Consider the following 25,182-nt stretch of genomic DNA (forward strand, 5'->3'; position numbering starts at 1 on the left):
GTTTCCCTCCTCCTCCGTGGCCCAGTGTGGTCCTATCAAGCTGGCAAACCTGCCTTTCTCTTCAGAGTAACAGCAACAGATTTGTTGGGTTTTTTTTTGAAGGAGCTGAGAAAGGAAGCACAATGTCTCCTGCAATACTCTGCTCCAACGTGATCAGCAGCGCTGAGCTATAATTAACAGGCCTGGTGATGAGCATTATTAGCATTACTATCAGCATAAGTGCTTAAAACTTAACAGGAAGCTTTTTACTAAAAACCAAACAAATCCTAATCCAACCTCAAAAGACCATTTAAAAATGCAATATTAATGTTAAAAAAAAATTGAAATAAAGCAGTGTGTGTCTGTTTGGAAGAGGAGGGGGTCATGTCATGGTTGTACGTCCACTACAAATACACATATGAACACACAGTTGAACATTTGTTTGTGTTCCATTAATACTTTAACAGGCTACAAAGATGACTATCTTTTCTTGAGAAAAAAAGAAGAAATATAGGAAGAGATGCAAAGTTGCATTCTGTGAAAGCCATATTAACAGCAAAAAAGAGCTACAGAAGATCAATTCAAATAAAAATGTTTAAATCCTCAGCTATGGTTGCTTAACATTCAGGAAAGTTCAGACTGCCTGCCCATAAGGACAAACAGAGACGTTGCTTTCTTCTAATGGGAGACACAAGCTGGAGTAAGAGAAGGAATATAAAATCTCTCCATTCCAGAAAATTCAACTGCAAGAATCCTACCTGATATTAAAAGTGGTAAGTCACTTAGCTACAAAGAAGAGAAAAACACAAAGAAACAGATAAATACTGACATTTATTGCAAAGAATTACTTTTACTTGCAAGGAATGGACAAAATGATGCTGAAAGTGCTTCCCATCCTGGTTTCCCACAGGCTCTAGCCAACGGCACGTACTGGGGTCACGCTTTCCCCAGGGAGGTGTGAAGCTGGCACCACACCTGCCTTCCTGCCACTGCTCTCTGCGGAACCACAGCCGCCCCTCCATCACTAACGACATCGTGGGTTTGGCACCAAGACGTCCCTACAGGCACTCTTCTGATCCAAGACCAGCCTAAGTGGTGTTTAAAGAAATAATTTTATCTTCTCAGGGATTTTCACAGCCATAAACTCTCACCATGGCCTTCTTGTCTATTTTGTCATCTTAAACATCCCTCTTGGTTGGGCTCAGAGCGCAGCAAGGTCCAGCAAAATGCAATGCCATTTCAGCAGCATGGAGCTCAAAGAGGACTTACAAGAAAGTTAGGGACAAACTTTTTAGTAGGACCTGTAGCAACAGGACAAGGGGTAGTGGTTTTTAACTGAAAGAGGGTAGATTCAGACTAGATACAAGCAAGAAATTTTTATGATAAACGTGGTGGAACAGTGGCCCAGGTTGCCCAGAGAGCTGGTGGAAGCATTCAAGGCCAGGTTGGCCAGGGCTCTGAGCAACCTGATCTGGTTGGAGATGTCCCTGCTCCTTGCAGGGGGGCTGGTCTGAATGGCCTTTGAAGGTCCCTTCCAACCCAAACCATGCCATGATTCTATGAGCTATAGCAGGGCTGCCAACTGATGAAAGAGGACAGGACACAGCTTGAGCAGTTGACCTCCGGCTCTGCCTCTATGTCTCATCAAACAGAGTCTGTAAAGCTGGACACACATCGCTAAATGACTGCTGTTTTGCTCTGCATCACTCCTTGTGATCAAGTAACCTACTTCAAGCTTATCCACAGGAAGGGCTACAGTTAAAATCTGAGAAACAGAAGTTTTAATACTCTTATTTTATGAAATATCATAAACTTTCTCACTGGCAAACATCCTCAAAACTATGACCCACTATATATTTGTTTCGCTTATGAAGCAAACCTTCAGAACATATTTGAAGCTCTTAAGGTTTGATTCTGCACTAGAATTAAGCCCTTTGTTGACACATTGCTCTAGAAGATGACACTTTTTTTAAGAATCATTATTTCTACGTTTCCAAGATGGTATGTTGCCTCAGTCTTAGTCTGATTCCAGTAGCTTCAGGGGAACTCAACCTACAAAAAGCAGGCTGAAAAATACAACATAAAATACTATTGGCTCCCAGTAAATAGTTAATTTATTCCTCTTTGCAATTCTCCCAGTACGCAGTGCATCTCCCTTCAAACAGATGTAAACCCTTCGGCTACGCCAGAAGGTGCAGATGCCCTGTGAGCGGCTCCACTGCAGCGCACCCTCTGCAGACCCACAGTACTCCCAAAAGAACGTCACAAAGCTGGTTTTCTTTTTTTCCCTCGCTCTTCTCAATTCATTGTGCATTGAAGGGAACTGGAAAGACACTGACAGGTTGGGGAAAATTCCCTTTTCTGTAATGTATTTCCATTGTTTTGAAGTTATAGAGAATGGACAGCAGTGAGGTTCACCAAGATCAAGTTTGGCTTCCGCTGGCAACCACGCATCTTCCCAGATTTCCTCAGGTACCATAAACATAGTCCAAGAACTAAGTCAGTCCTTCAAATAAGCTTTCTCAGGCCTTTCCTACCTGATCAGCCAGCACTGAAGAGAGCTCCTTGAATTGCACAGCCATTCTTGACAGATAGAAAATGCACCCTGAGGATCACAAACTTTGTCCTAAAAAGCTGTTTAAAGGAGTGCTGCGCCTTCAAACGTTTTCAGGTCTTTACCAATGAAACAAGGATGTTTTGTCAACAGTGACTGGCAGAAGAGAGAATGTACAGCAGCAAGTAGAAGGGATGGGATTTTTTTTTTTAAGAGGCGATAACTCTACAATGAGATTTTTTTAAAAGCTGTAATGATGACTACAAGGATTTGCTGCTTTGTTTTTAAATTGTAGAGTCAAACAACCAACAGCATCCAACTATCTTTGCTGAGAATACTGGCATCCCCAAATCTGCTATACTGCTGTGCTCTTACTTTATACCTTCTATGCTTCATACCTCATAGGAGGTACACCTTTAGTACAATTGTGGTTTTATAATTATTGTTACGCCTAACCACAGCCTTCCGCTTCCAAATGTCTTCTTCTTTGCCCATATTCCATGAAATATTTATTCAAACACATAAAGATTATAGAAGCTTGGACTCCTGATTGGCTGCAGATTGATATTCTCTAACCTATTTGGCACTGATCTCTTAATAAATGTGCAAAGAAAAGCACATAGGGAGAGGAGAAAAATGTAGACACACGAAATCTGTGTCTGGAAGAGGGAAAGAAGACAACTACTAATTTAGTATTCATGCATAATTTGTGTCTTTGTACACCCATACAATTTAAAATATGTTTTCAGAGCAGGGAGATCACTTTCATCCAGAGAGATGCAGTTTGAGAAATGACCTCTGATTCTGTGGGGACAAATTCCTACGTATAATTTACTTGATTGTATTTGCATATGTAGATGCAAATCCATTAGGGCTATTAATTTTATTTGGCATCACAGCTTTCCCTTGTTGTTTTTGCTGTTTGATATTTGGAAGATCATGCCTGAGAGAGGGAACAGCACCAAGCTCGGGTGCACTGCTGTGATATTAGGCGATTAATCAGAAGTTCTGGGAGGGAGAGGACGCCTTTCAAATAGAGGAATAAAACCACTTTGTTCTTGTAGCAACAGAAGTCTCTTGAGGAATGACTGATGCTAGGGACCTAGCTGTGTGATCCAGTCATCTTCACCAACAAGACAGAACAACTCACTGACTCCGAACAGCTACAAGACGAAGGTCACGCAGAGCCCTGGACTTAATGCTCAGCCATATTTATCAAAACCTCAGTGTTGTGGAACACAGGCAGGATTTTTTTTTCACAGCATTTCAGAGAGCTCTCCTTGTGCACTTCCAAATACTTGAGAAATGCTGCATAAAATCGTACAGATGTTTTGAAATTCCTGGCACGGGTCTCAAAAGCTGCATTCCATGATTTTAGACCATCAGCACCAAACAGCAATTCTCTCATTACTATATTAAATAATAGCTGTTCTGCCTTAGTTACATTTCTCTCTGTACTGAGAGAACAGTTTTGTTTTTAAAGACACCTGCATTGTATTTTGTTTTTTTTTTTTTTTTTCTTCTTTTTGTCTAGGCTTTCAAAGAAAACAAGAGAGTTCATTTTTCTCCATTACCACTGACTGCCTGCAAGTTGCTTTTCCAGGAGTATTTCATAAAGGCTGCAGATATTGCTCTCCAAACCATATTGTGAAAGCTACATACAAGCAAACGCTAATAGAGGCAATAGATCTTGAGACATCGGTCTGAACTCCTTCAGGTCCTAGGAAATAAGATTAGTTTTGCCCTATCCCTATCCTTTCTTTCTGGACTGGTCAAAAGGGCCTAATGCTATCTCAAAGTGGGTATTCAGAAGCTGTAAGACACATTAAACCAAAACACAACCAATTGCTAACAGTATAGGGGCCCCCATCCAATGGAGGATAAAAACCAACATAATTATAAAATCTTATTTTTTAATCCTGTAAATTTTCTGTGTTAGCAATCTCTAAATCAATGGAAAGTAAAAGAAAAAATCTTCAGCAATGAAATTGAGGTACAGAGGCTGTTACGAACATTTTCTGATAAACCAGCCCCTGGCTGAGATGGTGTGATAACAGAAGTGCTCGATTAGGATTAAATATGGCTTTTCAGAACAGCTGGGATGAACTCGGGTTTAGGCAGAGCTTTCATCCATTCCATCATACAGAAACCACTGTTAGGTGCTGGGATCACAGAAACCCAACTGACTGCACATGCTTACAACTATTCCTGGATCATGGGAGACTTTTTCTGTTAAGTGCTTCGCCTTGCCTGTCCGTTACAAGCAGGAAGGTGTGATCGAAGGGAGAAAGTTAAGAGGAAAACAGGAAGCTAAATCCAAAGACAGGTACATCTGTTTCTCTCACTGAACTGCTGGAGAACTTCTGCCGTTGAGAAAGGAAGTTTCAAGACAAAATCACAGCATTCAACAGCAGCGCCTGCCAACGGCTCTAGCACGCTCAGTAAAATTAGGTTGCTCAAAATATGCACGTGGTATGAAATTCCTTGAAAATTCAGCAAATCTGAGTGAGCCTGCACTGCAGCATATGCTGTCTGTGCCCTTTTTCACTTGAAATACAGGAAGAGGAATGGTTCATCTTTATAACACCAACAGAAACCATCACAAAAAAAGCTCCAGAAGAGTTAAATTTGACTTAATGTTTTTATCTCAGGAATCAATAATCTTATTTGACAGTAATACTACTGAAAATTATCACTTCATCCAAACAAAAATCCTTACAGTTTTTTCTACTGGAAAACTACAAACTTTTGTTTTCTTTCCTACCAGGGAGATAAGAGTTGTGAACGTCTCACAGAGGAAAAGGATGGCTTTTTGCTTTTCAGTGAACATCCACAAAGCCACATATAAACACTGACACACAAGCCTCCTACACAAAAGATGGAGAGGCAGGATCTGCTGCGCTCCATCAGACACAGGTGCACTGCCCAGCATCTGTCCAAAGCCATCAGAAAACAAGAATAGCTGTGAACCACTGGAAACAAGTCCCTGGTTCAGTCTCACACCAGATCTCAGTTTCAAAATCAATTTTTCATCAATACTGAACAGAAGAATGAACACTGCAGCCTTCAGGTTCTCATTATTTAAAGGTGCTTCAGAGCACTTAAAAAAAAAAATTATAAGAGAGTTCAAGTGGGGAAGACTCTGCCCATCGCTTCTTTATTCTGCCTTCCATCAACAAGGAGCTGCTGTGAGACATAATGCCTGAAGAACCAGCTGCAGCTGTATTTTAACTAAAAGTATTCACAACTTATAATAAATGTCTACAGGATGCAATAAAGCTACTTGCTAATTTCTTATATAATATATCTTTCCCTCCAGTTTCTCATAGGTTGCTATTGCTGCGGAGGTCAACATCTCCACAGTTCTCAAAATTAAATCTAACACTCACAAAATGTAAAGCTGACAGCGTAAATTATATGCTAAATAAAAATACCAGTAAGAGAGAGGGAAGCGGTTCAGGCAGAAGTGCTGAAGGAAAGAAAAGTAAACCGTTGGCTTACATAATACAGGTCTAAAACACGTATAGCAATTCATCTACGATCACCCTGAGCAGAACTACAGGACAAGAGGAGATTCAATTAGAATGAAAAGCAATCAATCCAGTTCCACAACCATATGATTTCACCAGATAAAAAAAAAAAAAAGAAAAGATACAGAATAATTACCAGCTAAGTGGACTAAGTAGAAACTTCCTGTGTGGTTATTACATCTCTTTACATTATCATTACATATCTCTTCAGTGGAGTCAAGCTGCACTGCATTTCCCTCTGAATTACACAGTCCGGGCCCCTCCAGGGACCAGGACGTTGCACTGGGATGTGTTGCCTTGCCTGTCATGTGGAAGCACTGCTTTTATGTTACCAAAGCAGGACATGCAGTTTGGAGGCGTGGTGATAAAATGTGATGGTAAAAATGTAGATACCAATGTTTTAAAGCTTACACATAGCTTATTGTTAGCTGAGCCAGTACATTTTCATTACCACAGTTCTTTTTCTTTTCAGTGCACTTAGGTAAAATTATAGTCCGCTTCAGTATCTGTCCAAAAAGAAAGTTTACCAAAGAGTATGTCAAGTTTCCTATCTACATCTGTTGCAACAAATGCTTCCCAGTAATCTTGCAGGTATGCCACAGTATTTATTTATGTGGAGAATTAAACTGAAAACAAAGAAATTGTACATTTACATTTTTCATCATATTTTTCATCATTCCCTGTTCTTTGCAACTCAACTGTTCACATTTCCATTTCTTTCCATCTCTGAATTCCTGACCTCATGTAAAGATTCATTTCTAAGAAAACAGCGTATTGTTCTTCCCAAAATCCAAAATTTGGGCACAGTTGACAACTGTGATTGCCAAACCCACCTGAAGGACACCTTATTTCATTATTCTACCTGAAACTAGGTTGAAGTAGTGAGCAGATTCCTCTTACCTGTTTGTGAGCATGATCATAAGAGTTAATGTGATTGTCAAACTCCTGGTGTTTATAGTACTGCTTGTCACAGAGTTCACAGTAGAAGTTGGCTTTAAGATCTTCCAGAGCTTTTGCTATCGTGTTTTTCTTTTCAGCATAGTCCTGGAGGGGGGCGGGAAAAAGTAATTTTAGTTTTGCCTTTGATGCTGCGAATGGATTTTGTGCTCTGCAGTTAATCATATTTGTAAACATTTACACACCTCCATAACGAAAAGCCTTCACATATTTGCTATGTTACACCGCACACATTTACTGTGTCTGCTGGGAGGCTGAAGATTTGCACACTTCCATTTGCTATACGGCTGCCAGCTCCCCTTCAGACCTCTGTCAGAGGCTAGAAGGATTCTCCCAGGTTCTGTCCAAATACAAATATTTATCACGCTGAAGGCTATTTTCAAGTTAATTTTGATCCAAGACTCGCTATTCTAAAGATCTGCTAGGTAACACGCCCAAGCAGAATAACCATGATGATACAAACTGCAGTTATTGGGCTTCTACAAGAACGTACGCTTACTAAAAAAACCCAAAATTAAAGAAACCCTACTGGGTCCTTCTTGAACAAGGGTACATATGAAAAAACAAGGAACACTAGGAAACATAGGACCATAGCTGAGATGTAATGAGTATCTTCCATAGCTTTGTAATTTGCCATCCCATATTAGCAGGACAGCCACACATCTCCCTTAACCATACATTAGCAAAAGCATTACGAACAATTTTGCTTATCATTTACGAGCAAATTATATACAAGTAACATTATTAATTTCCTGAATTGATGATAACATGGCCTGTTCTAAAAGACCATGGAAATGGTCTGTCATCTTAAATTAGTCTAATACCAATTAAACATTGACATATTTAATTTCAGTATGACGACTCCTCCTTTTGACAAGTCTGTCTGGGATAGAATCACACCCTGAAATCCCCAATATGGCACGTATTGTTTAAGAAAATATATCCCTTTGATTTGTTTCACAAAATTTCATCACTGTGAGCTCTATGGAACTGACCCTAAAATCCTCTTGTTTGATTAGATTAAGATAAAAGATGATCTCATAATCAGAACACCCAAAAATGAGCTAATCTGAATTATTATTATTATTATTATCCTTCAAAATACTTTGAGAGTTCAAAATGGAAAATTTATTTTTATCAGAGTGGAATATTTTCATAACAATGATGTTTATTAAAAAAAAAAAGAGAGGAATAACAGTCATACAACTGAACTTACATCCACAAAGTAGTTATTTAAAATACTACTTTAAACAGAATGATGGGACTCCTTGCACACACTGTTGATTCATACCCAAACCAAGGTACTCCCTCATCGAAATTTTGTCCATTAAAAGAATTGCAAAAGTCACTTCAGAGTGGTGTTCTGAATACTGACACGTGAGGAATTCACACATTTCTAAAATTATGTTTCATAAAATCTGTTTTGTTTAAAACCAAAGTGAGTTAGCATTTCATTTCAAGGAACAGCGGTATTTTACACTTTGAAATACATCTATGCTTTATGAAAACCCAGCCGGGAAACTCTGCGCTTAGTTCTTGGTATCAACTAGTAAGAAGCTACAAGTTCTGAACCAACTCCAATTATTAGCAAGATGCTTACGTTTAGCAAAGCAGTGGAGACAGCATGTTGGGATGCTAAGGAGATACACTCCCCTGAAACATTAAAAAGTAATTCGCATAGTCTACAAAGGGATGCCACCTAATTTTGCTTTTTTAAAAAACAAAAAAGAAAATTCTGGTCTTGGAGGAATTATCAGAATTATTAAACATTATATATGACATCTGTGAAGGACAAGAGTGAATGCGATGGTTTCTAAGACAAGAACAGTGAATTGAATAATAATTTTGCTTTATATAAAAATCTCGCACCATGTTGTTGATTAAACCCCAAGCAAAATTTTGCAAGACGTAGTAATGTGAGATAGTATCTTGAATAAAGTTACATAACTTTACTGGTGTTCCTCTTGACATAAAGTACCATTTTTGAAACAATATACTCACTATGCAGTACGTGTACAACCCAACCTTTGCCATGCCCAAAGCGTCCTAACGCAGAGACACTGGAACTCCATGAACAACTTAACTGCAAAGTAACAAAATCTCATCGTGATTCATGCTACTGAATTCCTTCAGTTAGGGTTCATTCAGGGGTAGGGTCAATTTTATATCATTATATTACATCATAGTTTCAGAGACAAGCGAAGAATGTCATCACACCAACTAAATGAGATGCAAATAAGTAGATGGAATATAATAATGGAGTTTGATCATGCATAAGAGAGGGGAAAAAACAATACTTTTAAATGACAAGAACCAAAAGTGTTTGGCCTTAAGAACATATGAAAGGCTGTATTGCATCAGGTCAACCTTCTGAGCCTGTGTAAGATTTTATTCTGGACAACTAAGGAAAGTGACTCTCAACTAAGGACCGCTCCCTTTGTGCGGCAGCTGCGTTCTGCTAGTCTCAGTTGTTGCACATTGGAAAAGGTCAAACACACCCATTTTTCGTTCCCTTTGACTGGATCATTCACAACTATATATACCCCTACCACACTGTCTTTCAGGTGTTGCTCTCTGAATGGTATACTTGAAATTTATTCGGTCATTCCTTATATCAAAGCCACTCATCACCTCTGCTTGTTCTTTTCACAGCCTCCAAAAGGCATGGTAACGTGATACACCATGGTGCCACACAGGTATTAGTACTCTCTATTTTCTACCCCATTCCTCTTTGTAGTAAGTCTTAACATACAAATTTTTAAAAATCACAATAGAGCACTAAATCAACATTTTTATAGAACTCCTTTATCACCTACATCCTTAGCTGCTGTATAATATTTTGCTGGAAGATGTTTCTGTCCAACTACTAAACCTCACTTGACTTCAGAAACCTCATGTTTCTTCAGTGGCAGCAATGGCCATTAACAAATCTCATGGATGATCTACCAGCTTTGAGATCGAAACACGGGCAACAGCCTTAACTATTAATTGTGGGCAGTGAAGTGTCTATATCGCCAGGAAAAATTTCTAAAGCAATAGTAGCAGAAGTGTTTATTTTTACCAAATTTTGCATTGTATTGCACTTCAAACAATCATGAAAAATTAAAAAGCATAGTTTCTTCATGTAAGCTCCAAGACTATCACATGAGACTTATGAATTTTATTTTAACCTGGTGGGAAAGGATATTAAATCACCTCTCCAAACATCTTTCTCTGTTAGTCCTTTCCAAGAATTCAGCTTGCTATATTGCACACATGCACAAAAAACCCTTAATAAAACCCTTAATGGAGAGTGTTCACAAGATTACCTGTGGCCATGGGATCCCCTGGGCTGTGTCAGGACTGGGGATAAGTTGCCATTACTGGTTGGCATCAGGAGTCAAGGAAAGTCCAATCTCAAGGACAAAAGGGAAGTGGAAACAGGAGAATCCAGACTGCTGGTTCTCTGCCTGCTAGGGTATTTCTATCAATTTTGCAAGGAGTACTTGCTCAGAAGAGGAGGCTTTTGTGAGCTCTATTGATTTTGATGGGGATAACTGCCCAAAAATTGACAGTGAAATATTTAAACTCCCTGGACCTTGACAGTACTGGGCAATGGATTGCAGGCAGAAATGACCTGGAATCTTAGTGGAGAATAATATTCCTGGAGTCAAGCAGCAGCCAAAAAACTCACTTAAAATGGTTAAATATGATCAAGCTTAGTCTCAATTTCATCAGGATTTGCAAACCACCCTGGAAGTATCAAAAGGACTTTGAATTATGATTCAGCGCCGTAATGAAACTCAGAACTGAGTGTCACTTAGTTTCATTATTTTTTTCCTGAAAGGCTTATTATCTGAAAGCCTACAGCTATAATTCACTGTAGCTATTTTTCATAATTTATATGAAAGATCTCTAATAAGTGATCATATCTACCAGCTGGCTTTATTTCTCTAAATCCATCTTCTCCATCCTCCAAAGCCTTAAGTCTGGGCAAATGCTATTGGAAATGTCCAATAAATTGGATTAAGAGTGGTGGGCTCCATCCACAAAAGGGCTACCTCTAACTACCTAGACTGGACTTTCTGCTCCTATTCTATGAGAACAAAAGAAGGAAAGCTACAGAAACACTAAACGCTTTACACAGGCAACTTTGGAGAGGAGAATGGATGCCTCAATCTAGTAGATATTTTTATGGAGTGCACTTCAGGCTCATATTTCTACTGTTGGTAGAAAGGTTAGCTAGGAAAAAAAGTAAAAGTGCGAAATTATAATACATCATCTACTCCATGGTGATTGCCAGTGCGAATATTCTTACTTTACAATAAATGTGAGCTCCTTTTATTGCAGTAGGCTATTCTGCATTTACTGTAGACTTAAAAGGGTCAGGTCTGCAGTCAGTGCAAAGTAAAATGTATTACAGAAATAAACCCCCTTCTTCAGGATAATTTACTGGTATAGTCATCCCAGAGAGTATTAGACTCCTCTGGTCTGATCCTCTGGATTAGACCACATTAGACCTGACAGATGTGCCGGTGTAACCTTGTTTCACAAAAAAAAAAAAAAAAAAGCTAAACTGTATTTTGAACATTGTCAAAAAACCCGAGCTAATACTCTTGATTTGGCAAAGCTACTCTCTATATTAGTTATATTTATATGAACGAACTTGCCTAAAAATATGCTCTTACCAAAAAAAAAAAAAAAAAAAAAAAAAAAAAAAAAAGAAAAAGAAAAAGAAATAAAGAAACCAAGGAAAAATCAGCCATAGCTTAAGATTCTATATTTGATTAACTGCAATACCCATGGTCACAATTAACAATGGAGTCCCTAATTTCTGGTATATTTACTAGGTATTATGAAGACAATACAAAGAACTAGATGTCACTGAATAAAATGTACAATTTATTAACATCCCCCTGCTATCAATCTTGGTATTACTTGGCACATATCATTGTTTTTAATATCTTTGCGTATCACTTCTCTTCTTATGTAAGCAGCCTATACATCATCCACTGATGCACTTGAAGGAATAAAAAAAAAAAAAAAAATAGAACACATGAATAACATTAATGCTGTCTAGTACCAAATCTAATTCTTTATAAGGTTCTTGTCCTTATCTAGGCAGTGAGACCACAGCAAAAGGCAATTAGATGCACTGATCAAATTACTCATTGATCTTAACAAACTCATTTCCAAGCAGCGTATAGCGAGTTTCAGTTTCATACCAAGTTTACAATGAGATTGGCTGGGAAATAAATACCAATTATATCATCAGATCTTTTTTATTACCTTGCCTGAAACTTCTGCATTAGCTGTGAGATGTGCTAGCAACCTAAAATTCACAAGGCCACGCACAACAGATGCTACTTGATTTCTTGCTCCCTCCTGCCATTCTCCTTTCAGGCGAAGGAGTTCCCACCAGCAACGACCCCACTGCTCCACTGTACTGTGCGAGGATGGGTCCAAGGAAAAAGTGACATCCTGAAGACCCCCATGTTAATGGAACATCAGAGGCCGGAAAAACCCCACCCTACCTTTGTTTGCTTTTCAAGATTACCTACAGACAACAAATTCCAACCAAAACACTTACTATGTACAAGAGACCTAATCAGTATTCTATGTGTGCACTTGAAAACCTATTGAAGACAGGCAAATAATTATAAAACTGGTTCCTCAGCTTCCTAATAAACACACAGACAGTATTTCACATTCAGATAAACACCCTGGCACTAAGATAAATAACAGTGAAATCAGAAGGAAACAGCAAAATTTATTCCAGTGTGTGCTGTTTGCTTCCTAATACCACCCTCATTTTTTTTTCCAACACCAGCTTTGTTAACTGTACGCCTACTGACGCCAACAGCTGAGTGCTGCACCCCCTGCGCTAAACGGAACGAGACGAATGCGAACAGGGTCAGAGCCGGACTCAGTGCAGAGCAAAGCAATGCAGAACAGTGTCCTGCAATGCTGAGATTGAATTAACTTGAAAGAAAGCTTATGATGAGACAGCAATTCGTTATCAGATTTGTCTGTCTCATTAACTTACTTAAAGCACTTACACTGTATAATTACTTTTAACTGGGACTCATGAAAATCACTTGATTGGGTTTTTTTGCCATTAAAACTGCTGTGCATAGACCTGTAGAATTATTTATTTATTCTAGTGCTTTAAAACCTCCTTCCAGGCAGAGCATGCACTTACAAGGTGAGAGCGCTGGCCACAAATCTTAGCTTGGATACTTGGATTAAGAGGGAACCCTTCAGCAGTGCTTATGAGAAAGCACGGGTCCAGTTATAATGGAGAAAAATTTATCTACCCCATCTCTACCAGTAATCTTTTGAAGTCCATCCAAGGCAGAATGAAAGAAGGCTTTGCTGCAGAAAAGACAGACGTTTTAACTCTAGATAGTATCTTCTTCACTGAATGTTCATCACTGTTTAATGATAAGCAAGGGAAGAAAGAGCCTGGTACTCATCTCCTTTACTCCTCTACATTAAATAGTCCAGTCACACACTTTAATTAGAGCAGAATTTTGATTTAAAAACATCCTGGGGTTGATTTTTGGCATTTAATTTCTTTATAGCAGGCATGTAGACATCTAAAGATTTTCGTAGCTACTTAATGTAATTTCATTGACAGGTAAGTGTCTAATGTAATTAGACTCTCTGGGAAAATCAAGTTTTTCTATTTGATCCTTCCAGCAACACACTAAACTAAATGAAGTGCCTTTTAACCCGGCAGAACTTGCAGCCCTGGAGATGGACTGAAAAACCCCTCCTGAGCACGAAAACCCAGCACTGGAACAAATGTCAGTGTTCGTGCCCAGCGGTCCTCAGTCTGAAGAGGTTACGACCACATCTTGTATAAGGTGTTTCAGGACATGAGGAAGGGCAAAGGACAGGGCAATGCGAGTTGTTTATTTATTTAACCTCAAGTTAAATAAATAACTGACTGTCAATTCACTGGTTGCTATTAATTTGTATTTTTAAAGTTGCTCTACAGCTCCTCAAGCTTTAATTTGTTGGTGAAGTTAGTTTTTGGTCTAGTAAAAACTGCTAGTAAAGTTGCCAGGGGCATCAGGGAAACAGAAAATTGGAGCCCATCTTATTAAATACATTTAATTTTGAGCATGTGCCTGATCTATGAGATAACTTACACATTAAAATCTGCATACCTGTATTTTCAGGATGAGAGTTCTTGGTGAGGATAGAGTTCAGTTTTCCTAGCCTTGGCTTGTATGCTTCACTCCAATAATTTTTTTTTCTGCAAGATTTTTATCGTGATCTTCTATAACGATTTTTTTTTGCCTGTTTTCAAACATTATTTTTATTTTATTTTGTCTTTTCAGCCTCTGCTTATATTTTAAAAATACTTTTTTTTTTTAAAAAAAAAAGCAAAATATAATAATCCTGAACGGAAATAAAGATGATTCTGTCCCATTTTGTTCCCCTCAAGAACACAACTTCTCCAACTGCAATCTGTTCTACTTTCAAACGAATCTGAAACTTTGTTATTTAAATATAATTCAGTGTCTCAAGAACATGAGCAAATTTCAAACCCCACCCTGCTCCTTGCAGGGGGGTTGGACTGGATGGCCTTTAAAGGTCCCTTCCAACCCAAACTATTCTATGATTCTATAATATTTTAAATTCAACAGGTTCCACTGCATTTTCACAGGCAATATGTTTGCTAGGAGCAGAGCGCTGCCGAATGGCGCGTGGTGCCTCCTGAAGTAAGTGCTCCTGGAAATCCCGCCAGCGGGCTCAGCTATTTTTCCTCACAGACCCTTTTACTGATTCCATTTTACTGTGGCCTTCCAGACCATTAAACCTCTTCATGTAAATTTGCCATCTTCTCATAGCTTCAGGGACCCATCATGACCAGCCTTACATTATGTGCTTTGAAGTTACGTGCCATGAGCACTTAAATACGCAGTCATTGAGAAAGAGACCTTAGAAGAGGGCCAGGTCTGAAATGCTCCTAGGCAGGGTTGTGCGCCTGCCCAACAAGTCCTGCCCGCAGACACGAAACCGTTCCAGCTGTAAACCAGAAGGACGGTCTATTCTGATACAGGGCTGATGGTCTGTATCAGCTTATCCCACTGGAAAGAAGTATCTCCTACACAGACATTTAGTTATTAAATGGCACATAGCCTGTAGGGCTGGACTAATGTACTTTTAATTTTAGTTAAGAAAACCACCACCAAGCCCCAAACCCACTAGGAATTACTCCCCTCTTTCAGTTGTCTAATTATGAATATGTATGAGCTTAAGATTTGCATTACGATGCAGTATATATTTATTTTCCTAAAATTAATCCTCAGTGTTAGCACAGTCAGAAAAAGACTTCATTCAAACACCAAAAAAAAAAGTGCAGAGAAAAAAAAAGCATCAGTTATTTTGGCATTATTAAATAGCTCAAATAAATCTTTTTACTCGGAAGCCCAGAGAAAAAGCTTGTCCTTATGGGAAATGGAATTAAGTTTAAATTTGCCATAGAGAGAACTCCTTGAAAAAGTCCTTCTAAAAATGTCTTCTAATTTGGGGTCCATTCAAAATACTCTTCAGAAGCAAGTAACGGAGCGTGATGAAGATGCTCAGTCTAAGTGAAAGACAGTAATGCTACCTAGACCAAGAGAAATAAAACTAAGAACAGCGCTTTGCAAACACACAAACAGGTTTTGAAGATCCTGTTTTTTCATTTGAGATTGTTTTGTAAGCTGCCAAGGTATGAGAAGAGCTCTGATTGACCTTGGCAGATCTATGCTAACTGAATTGTGAGTGACCTTATTGCAGAGGCTTATACTCAGATATAGCATCTTTAAGATGAGATGGGCCTGGTCTTTGTTCTCTCTGAAAAGAAAATTTTAAAAGTTGCAAACTTCTGAATGACCTTAGGTTAAAAAAAGGAGGGGAAGGGGAAGAAAATAAAGAAAGGAGACTGGAATAAGCGTAGCTGCCGCTGAAGCAGCAGTCTATATACTAAATACAGTAACCAATGACTCATGGTAAATTATCTTTTTTTTTTTCCAATGACTTTTAGTGAGTTTTTCTTACTTTGTGTGAGAAACAAATGGTAGATGGAGCATTTATCATTGCTATGATACTCACATACACAAAAAGTTATTTGAATAGATGCAACTCATGAGAAAAGCTACTTGATGTGAATGATAATACTTAAGTTTTGAAAACTTTAGGCCATAAAGCTGGATAGTTCATAGCCAATAACTCAATAAAAGGGAAAGACAGCAGAAGCTTAATAAAAATACCACTTAAGGCTCATAAGTGCATAAAAGCCTGATTTTAACTCCATCTCCTGGCCAAAGGGGAGAAAGAAAGATTTTCGTTGTTTTGATACTTTTCACCCTTATATTGGAAACAGGGGAAAAAATGAAGGACTGTAGTACAGCCATGTGTCAAGACAGACTGTTGGGCAAACGCTTCTGAAGTTGAAAGTGTCAGATACAAAAAAGGCATGAGGAAGCATTTTTATTCATCTCCTCGCTGTCTACCTGCCCAGGCAAGCGTTCAATAACAGCCAGTCCTGCAACGAGGATAGCCAAACTCAAATGTCTTACATCCAGTATCTGGACATGAGTTGATGGAAAATACCTAGAAGCGACTGGCCGTTACCACCAATGACATTTCCAAGGAGAGTCTTAAAACAGCATCAGGACTGCAGCCGTGCTCTGAATCGCTTTGCTGCCTGCAGTGTTGAATGAGTGGCACCTTTCGCTGCGAGATGAACACACAAAGATGAAGCATTTACCTGGCATTATCCATAATCATGAACTATGTTTAAATTGATGCAGAGAAAGTGAGCTGCAGACAGAAAATAGTCAAAGCTTCCCCAAAAATATCATACTGAAACCCACACATTCACATAAACGGTACATTTAGATTGATCCCTAGTCACACTATTCCATTGTTCTCCATTTTCTGTCCTGTTTTCTGCATAATGAATCGTCAAAAATCCCTGAGGTTGAGCTGCCAATGACATGTCATGAGGTGAAGAAATGGGTTTTTAAATACATTTTCAATATACACTCACAAAAGCTCAGGATCAGACTAGAACTAGAGACCGAGATCTGACTGAAGTTTGAGGGACTATTTCTGCCAGTCTGTCACACACTGCAGCACTCAGACCAGCTGTCGGAGAGGGAGATGCTAAACCACAACCTGTACGTGAGCAGTGCCAATACACTTGTCTCGACTTTTTCCAACAACAGGGACATTGCAAAAACCACCAGGTCCAGTTTGAAACTCTGGCATGAACAGTATTCCACGTATTTTACCGACCATTCCTATTAAAGCAGTGGCTATAGGGTCCCATTGCTTTGGGGACTCTGAACAAAATATAAAAGACAGTTTTAGAGTCCCCAGAAGTTGAAGTACTTATGGGTACGTCCTCCACAACAGCAAGGCTTCTCTTCTATGTGTAGCTACTCCTCCTCACTGCCAGCATACTCTTTTGCAGGAGCACGCATTTCTTTAGACCAGCAAGCTGATTTAGGTTAAAAATACTTCTTCAGGGGGCAATACTCCCCCCCATTTAATTAAAACTTGAATCAGTTCACATATCCAGTTAAACAGTGTCCAGTTCCATCACCACCATGCTAGAACCACCACGAGGGTGTGGTTGCATGAGATGGGGAACAAGTGAGAGAGCCGGCCAAGACCGACCCGTTCTATTCCAGGGAGATTCAAAGCTAGTAGCAGAAGCATAAGGTCCAAGAGAAACCCGTGCAACAACCAAAACTAAAAACAAAGCCTCCTGATGTAGCCTGATCTATCTCATAAACGTGCACTTTTAGGGTTCCATGAAACTATAGATCTAAAGATCTTTAGTCTTCACAAAGAAGTGCTACATGGTTGTGAACTGCTCACGAGTTACAGAAGCAGCATGACCTTGAGGCTCAAGGATCCTCTGATACAACTAGGAAAAAAAGATTGGAAGGGAGAAGTGACGGCACAGCGCACTAGATAGAAGAGTATATTGAAGAGATGCCAGCATTAGTGGCGAGCTCAAGGCAGAAAAGAAACATATTTCTTGCATACAAGTGCTGATTTTTTGTTTTCAAAAGCTTCATATTCCTGGATTCAATTCTTTCACAGCCCTGAGCCATCCCTCCCCAGCCAAAAGTTTTCCCTTTTTAGTTGGAAGGAGCTCTAGCTGCCATGAAGAAACAAAGAGCAGACAAATGCCGCGTGCCATGGAAGCTGCTGGATGCACAACAGGCTTTTCCAGTAGGAATCATCAGTGGAACGTATGCAAAATTAGCATTTCTGAACCTGCTAATCATTTTCGATAAAAAGCAACAGTATCTGCAATACTGCTGATACAGGAGGCAGATGAACAGAGATCCAGCTTATCTACAATTAACAGTAAACCAACAAGACTTAATATTTAATATTAGCCAGTAATATGGCTACTTATAAAAGAAATTAAAACTGACATTCTGGATACATAGCTTAGCAAAACCTACTTAAAAACTGGTCCTTAAGTAGCAGTGCGCAGACAGAAGGATATATATATTCCCAAACCTTAAAGGTCTTTGGATCTCAGACTTTGTTCTTAAACAAACCAGAGCTCAGCCAGCAACCGCAGCAGCGGTCTGATTTCCTCTGGACCTGACTTTCAAGCATGGATCCTCCAACATTTATGAAGAAATATCCTCATGGTGTTGTCTTTTCTTCCTCCACTAAATCCTCCATCATTGTAAAATGCATAAAACTTTGAGATCTTTACTCCTCCATTAAGTTAGACTGAAATGGGTTTTCCACGTCATGTATACGCACGTGTACATTAACATGTACACATACAGCATGTGGCATCATAAGCCTAATTTTGGACACCGGACTTAAGATAAGCTACCTAATAGCTTAAGTGGATCTACTGCCTTGCTGAATTTCCTGTAGTAACCAAAACGGACTTGGGAACTATCACGTCAGGTTCAGTTCTACAAAGAAAAATCCCCAAGGGATATGACCCATAAAACCCAGTGAAATTAGGTAAAAGCAGTGTTACAAAAAAAAAAAAAAAAAAAAAATAAAAATATCAGCACAATGGAGAGCCTCAGGCTGAAGTTTAAACTTGAGGCAGCTTTAATCCTACACTTTACCAGAAAGAAGTGTCAGGACTGTCTTTTCAGCTTTTGGCTTTGCTGCCAAACGTTGGGGAAAAATACAGCACAAGAGAGCTTGGACTGGTAAGCAGCATACCTAGTGCTCTGCTCTCCCACCAATACTCAGCCCTCCAGCCTCTCTCAAAGTGAAGGCACAGGCCTTTTGGATCAATATTCCTGTGGGATTTTGAAGTATGTTAAGATAGAACAGGTTTATCACATAGAAAAATTACATAACAACATCTTGTTTATTAAAATTGTGCTAAGGATTACAAGGAATTTTCCTATTTATTATTATTATTACATATTTATTTTAGGTATTCTGGGCATCTAGTGAAAAGAAAAAAACTTTCTCCCAACTGAATTCCATCATAATGTAAAATACTTGAAGATGACCAAGTTAGATTTTAATGGCTTCATTTTAAGTGTTGTTTTATCAAAGTTTTTGGTGTATATGTTGATCTCGTTGCATGTCACAAATTTCACATGCCAAAGTTATAAACTATATGTTTAAACATACATGGTAACTTTATTTATCATAATTAACTTTGTTTTTATAAACAGCTTTTCAATCAGTTTTACCTACAGGAACACATCAAACCAAGTAAGGCCGACGTGCCTAAGTACAATAAGACCGTGCTGGTAGCAAAGGACCTCAGCCAGCTCTCATAATATGAGTCAGCAATTGTTCTGTGATATCTTTAATTTGTTACAAGCCAAATCCTCTTAAGAGCACACGCTGGAATCCAAAAGGTCAGACAGGAAAGCAGCAGAAAATCAATACTGACAGCTTCTGTCACCCTCCACAATCTGTAGAGCTCTTTCTAAGCTAAATTGCTTCTTTCTAATCTTTCTAATATTCGACCGCTTAAGTCTTGCTTATGTAACATTAAAAAGAAAAAAATCAGGAAAAGAAAAAAAAGAAATAATTACTTTCCTGAAGAGAAAGTTGTTGCTTTTAGCACTAAAAATCAGGAAAAAAAAGTCCGTTCTTGCTTGGAGTTTGTGTAGATACCATTGTGATCAAAGTTGCATTTTCCTATGGAGACTGCCCAACGGCACAACAAAATGGCTGCCGGCACGGCCCCGCCAGCTAGAACACCTCTGAGGTGAGCTAGCCCAAAATGGGACAGACCGGGGAACACCAGTTTGGCCTATTTGAACTTCTTCCAGCTCTTTAAAAAGTACAGCTCTTCTATCTACACACTTACAAGGGTTAATACCAAAATGCAGTGAAATAAAAATGCCAGAAGGCTTTAGATCAAGCTTTAAAAATGGTTTTCTTGCCTACTGTATTTTTAATTATGAATAAATACCAGCACTAATAATCAATACATGCAACAGGGAGGAAAACATTAATTTTTCAAGAAAGGGATTTTATATGAAGCAAAGAAAAGGTCATTCAAATCTAAACCAGATTAAAAGTAAAATAAATTAAACATTCCTTTAACCTTGATATGAGAATTTAACAGGTGCTGCAGCTCTTAGCAATCGTCTCTTACATAAAAAAAAAACCCACCTAAACAACAATAATAGGAGATCAATACAGATTTTAGCAGACAGGGAATCATAATTTGTGTCCTTGAAAAGAAAGTTAAAAATACATAGAAAAGAAACAGTGCTGAGCAGCACCCTGGTTTTATTTGGAGTCTTTCCTTGAAAATGTGAGACATGTCTGTTCATTATATTATATTTTCTGCATCCTGCATTTGTGAGGTGTTTTAAACATTTTTTTCAGGATTGTGCTCCTGTCACATTAAAATTGGGCTTTATAGCTCAGCAATCACAAGCGAGAAAGTGATGAAAGCAGAACAGTTGTGATGGCGGCCATTGCCTTGAATTTTATTTGATTTTTTTTTTTAAATGTTTTCAAACAAGCTACTGAAATATTGGTTTTTGTCTTCCTTAAAAGAAAACATGTCTTTGGTCAACTCAATTGATACAGAATCAATCTGCATGGAAATGTAGCCTTCAGCAACTGCGATTAGCAGAAATGAACACCAAACCCCACAACACCTCCTCACATACAGAAGTCCCACTCCCCCCACGGCCAGGACCAGCGATGCTCCCCAGTACTGGCTCCAGCCAGCCACCTACAGCTCCTGGCCTTCAGGTCTCCTCCAAACCATCTGCTGACCAAGCGCCTTGCTAACAGGAAGGGAAGGTGAGCAGATTCACCGCTGAGGGGAAAAGGAGGTGCTGATTCCTAACGGCTATAAAGCACACAAAGCCCTGTAACACAGCACAACACAGGTTATGTGTTTTCCCAGACTGACTTCTTTAGGAGTTACCAAGGATTCAAAACCCCCACAAGACTCATTAGGAGCATAACCTATACAAGACTGACCGAATCTGACACTTTAAGAGGTTAGCATTGATGGTATATATACACATATATTCTCTACATACAGACTATTTCCACTTTGGAAATACATTACCAAAGGATCTAAAATTATTGCTTCAAATAAAAGCTCCTGGAAAAGCAGCAGGAAGAAGTAAAAGTTTTCACTCCTTTCTCTTTCTTGAGCCCAAGTGTTCAGCTTCAGCTTTAAATGTCAATTCAGCCGCTGAACATAAGGCTTTTAATGTTGACCTTGCATGCTTAATTTTAAAGGTAATGAGAATAGAACAATTTAATAGAAATTCATTGACCTTTTAAAAAGCTTTTCTACACCATTTTCTCTCATAAATTGGTAAAATATTTACTAGAGTGAGGCTTTTACTTTTTCCATTAACAAAGACTTTTCCCTCTGCTTACTTGATCCTAGTCATAATCTTCTTTACGATGTAACTATATGCCACACAAATAATTATGAAATAAAGTATTTTTAAATTGCATTTAAAAGTAATAGAGTATCAAAGAGAAGTTGTAGGCAGAATAGTTCAGCAGTATGTAAGTGGAAATGCAAATTCTTTTTATGTATATTTAAACAGCTGTTTGCATAGTCTCAGTCTCCGAGCTCCCTGGCTCTGGCATTGCTTGCTTCAGTCTTTACTCTGGGCAGCGGAGCTCTTCAGAAGGAAAGGCCAAGACGAGGGTAGAGAGGAGCAGGCTCCCACCAGATACCATCCCACACCCAAGTGACCAACCCCAAACAGCCCATCCGCTATACCTGGGGGCCTAACCGCTGATGAAGCAATATCTAACCACTTGCAAACAACTAGGTTTACAAGAAGAAGTCATAACTAGTCACGTTAATGGCATTAACAGAAGTTTCTACAGATAAGCCATTGTGGGAGAGGTTCCCAACAGAAAGACACAGCCTGGCTCATGCCCACAGGTCCACAGCTGGTACCTATGGCAAGCAAATATTGACCTTAATAAAATAAATTTTTTTCTGCCCTTTATTTTTCCTCCACTTCTTCTGAAATCATGAAACACAAGTTCAAGCATACACCCTCAACACATTCTCCAGTTTTAGGCAGCACGACCTTGTTCTTGAAGAAAGACTTCTGCAATATTTGCTGTCCAACAAAACATAGAATTGCGTTCCTCAGTTCAAAAACTTTCTTAAATTTCAAAGTTTATGTTCTGAGTTTTTTATGCTGTTGTTTTGTTTCTGCTTCCTATCTCTGCAATATTAAAATGTTTCCAAAAACTCTGATTATATAACCCAATATGGTTACAATGATGAAATATTAGACTTTTGAGTCCTGTTTCTTCTCCAAACATGATACACATACGCATGATTTTTTTATATACAGCTATATTTGTACCTCTGTTTTTTCATTCATTGGTTCTCAGTTTTCCCACACTCAAACAGGTTGAGTTTTGGCAAAGAATTTTTGAACAGAGGATCACAGCTATATGTGGCATTTATTAATGCCAGAAGAGACCTTTCCAGCAGTCCTGGCGTATATTAACGTATAGCAGATGAGCTCTACCATTGCAAAGGAGGACCAGAAGGCAAAGCCGTCCCCATTGTACCTATTTTTTTTTCCAGTGAGAAGGGAACAGCTCTTAGTGTACTGCTGAAAATATTGACTTTACGTGAACAGAAAGGTGACATCAGTATCATCAGTGGGCAAGATCAATGGAAAGGCGAAGAAGTCAAAACAATCTCACCTAAATACAAGAGGACCACATTAAAGCCACTGTAAAATCAGGTAACATCGATTTGATTGAACAGCACAGAGGAGAAAACGTGATGTGTTGGGCTAACGCTTAACCTCATTAGCCAATTTAAAGCTGTGCTTTTCAGATCTCATTATCAACATAACCGTTTGGAAACACACACCATCACAAAAAAGAGGTGAGTAGGATCTCTTCAGCACTATGTAACTAAAACCAAACATTGATTACTTGACTGTTGAAGCCAGAACCTCTGTCAAATACAACTTCACCGAACAATAAATTCAATTTCAAATTTGCTTATTATTTTAAGATTAAAGCATGCTGTACTACACACCCAGAGCTACATACTCTGAACGCAAGCAGAAAGTATTCATTACTAAAGCAGTCATGCTTCAGTGACAGCAATTATCATCTCGCACTTGCTAAATGCCATACAAAATGAGACTTGCTTCACACGGTTTTATTTCAGTCAACCCGACCTGAATCAAACTAATGGTTTACTGCAAAAGCTACACTTACACAGCCAACACCAGCAATTGATTACTGTGTGGTCTTTTGATGGGCTTTAGTACAAAAACATCAGAGTGAATACAAATAACATCTTTGATTTTATCCTTATTTAAAAAAGAAATCATCCATACTTGCATTCATTACAGAAAAGCAATTTTACAGCTTTCCTGTCAACTGATGTAGCTTAGCATCATTTTAAAGACTCAGTTTCAGACTGGGCTTACTCTAGGTCTATAATATAATATAATACATATTATAAGTGGCATCTTCGAGATGAGATGATTTCCTTATTTAAAGTGTGTAAATACCAACACTAATAGTACCTAGAAAAATGATTTTAACCTCAGCATATATAAAGGCATTTCCAGTAACATTTAGATAGGATGAGGGGCAATGGTTTTAAAGGAAGAAGCAGATTCAGACTGGATGTTTGGAAAAAATCATTTACGCTGAGGGTGGTGGAACAGTGGCACAGGTTGCCCAGAGAGGTGGTGGATGCCCCATCCCCGGAAACATTCCAGGCCAGGTTGGACGAGGCTCTGAGCAACCTGACCTGGTTGGAGATGTCCCTGCTTCTTGCAGGGGAGTTGGACTGGATGGGCTTTAAAGGTCCCTTCCAACCCAAACCATTCTCTTCTGTTCTATTCTATGATAGTAGATCCTTTCCATCTGTTTTAGCTATTTATGTTGCAGGCTGCAAAAAGCCTTTTCCAAAGACAGGGGAGAAGAGTCTGAGGACTGTCCTCCTCAAGACATTTGTTACTTCTGTCAAGGTTTTAAAAGCGCTCCAAGCATACTCCAGCTCCCTTAAAAAATGACAACAGAAAAAGATTTATGAATGAAACGCTGACTACCTGCCGAAACCCACTTGCAAAACAGTGTTTACCATCCAGCTCATTAAAGCACAGGAGTAGCTGTCTGCCCAGGGCTTGTACGGGTGGGCTCGCAGATAGCTTTTCTGAAATGCAAACGGACTGAGTGAAGGAGGTCTCCTGACAATCTTTCTTCCCTCATTTCTCAGACATTTCTAAAGCCCACTGAAGTTGCTTCTTCCTTGCCTTTTCTAGCCAGGTAGTAGAGGGGAACACAGGGCGATTCTCTCAGCTGCTACCTATTTTAATTGTTTGGCGGAGCACAGGGTTTGGTCCTTTCTGAATATCAAAGAAAAGCTTCTCAGTAGAAGAGAAGAAATTGAGTTAGGGGAATAAAAGTGCTGATGAACTACAGGTACTGTCAATACTTTCTTTCGCATATTATAACAGGCTTGCTCAAGATTGAGAAAATCCTTAATACTTTAAGAAAACCCACAACCAAAACCCCAAATCCCATCTAACCTTTACAGAAGCAGGATTTGCTGGATTACCAAACTTTTACAATGTTTACATTTTTTTTCTCAGCTCTATATGTATCAAATTCTATTTCAAACTTTGTATAACATTTATATTGAGAAGAAAATTACTTCTAAATGGCATC

General features: G+C 38.9%; 1 protein-coding gene across 1 annotated transcript in view; it reads right to left on the reverse strand.

Moving 5' to 3' along the window:
- Window positions 1–25,182, reverse strand: part of ZNF804A (zinc finger protein 804A) — a 153,486-nt gene that overhangs the window by 30,801 nt on the left and 97,503 nt on the right. Inside the window, exon 2 of the mRNA XM_086751084.1 lies at window positions 6,964–7,107. Coding sequence (XP_086607210.1) covers window positions 6,964–7,107 — 144 coding nt within the window. The remainder of the gene's footprint in view (window positions 1–6,963; window positions 7,108–25,182) is intronic.

The sequence above is a fragment of the Chlamydotis macqueenii genome, chromosome 6 (assembly GCF_036417535.1).
Source record: "Chlamydotis macqueenii isolate bChlMac1 chromosome 6, bChlMac1.mat, whole genome shotgun sequence".
NCBI classification, from domain to species: domain Eukaryota; kingdom Metazoa; phylum Chordata; class Aves; order Otidiformes; family Otididae; genus Chlamydotis; species Chlamydotis macqueenii.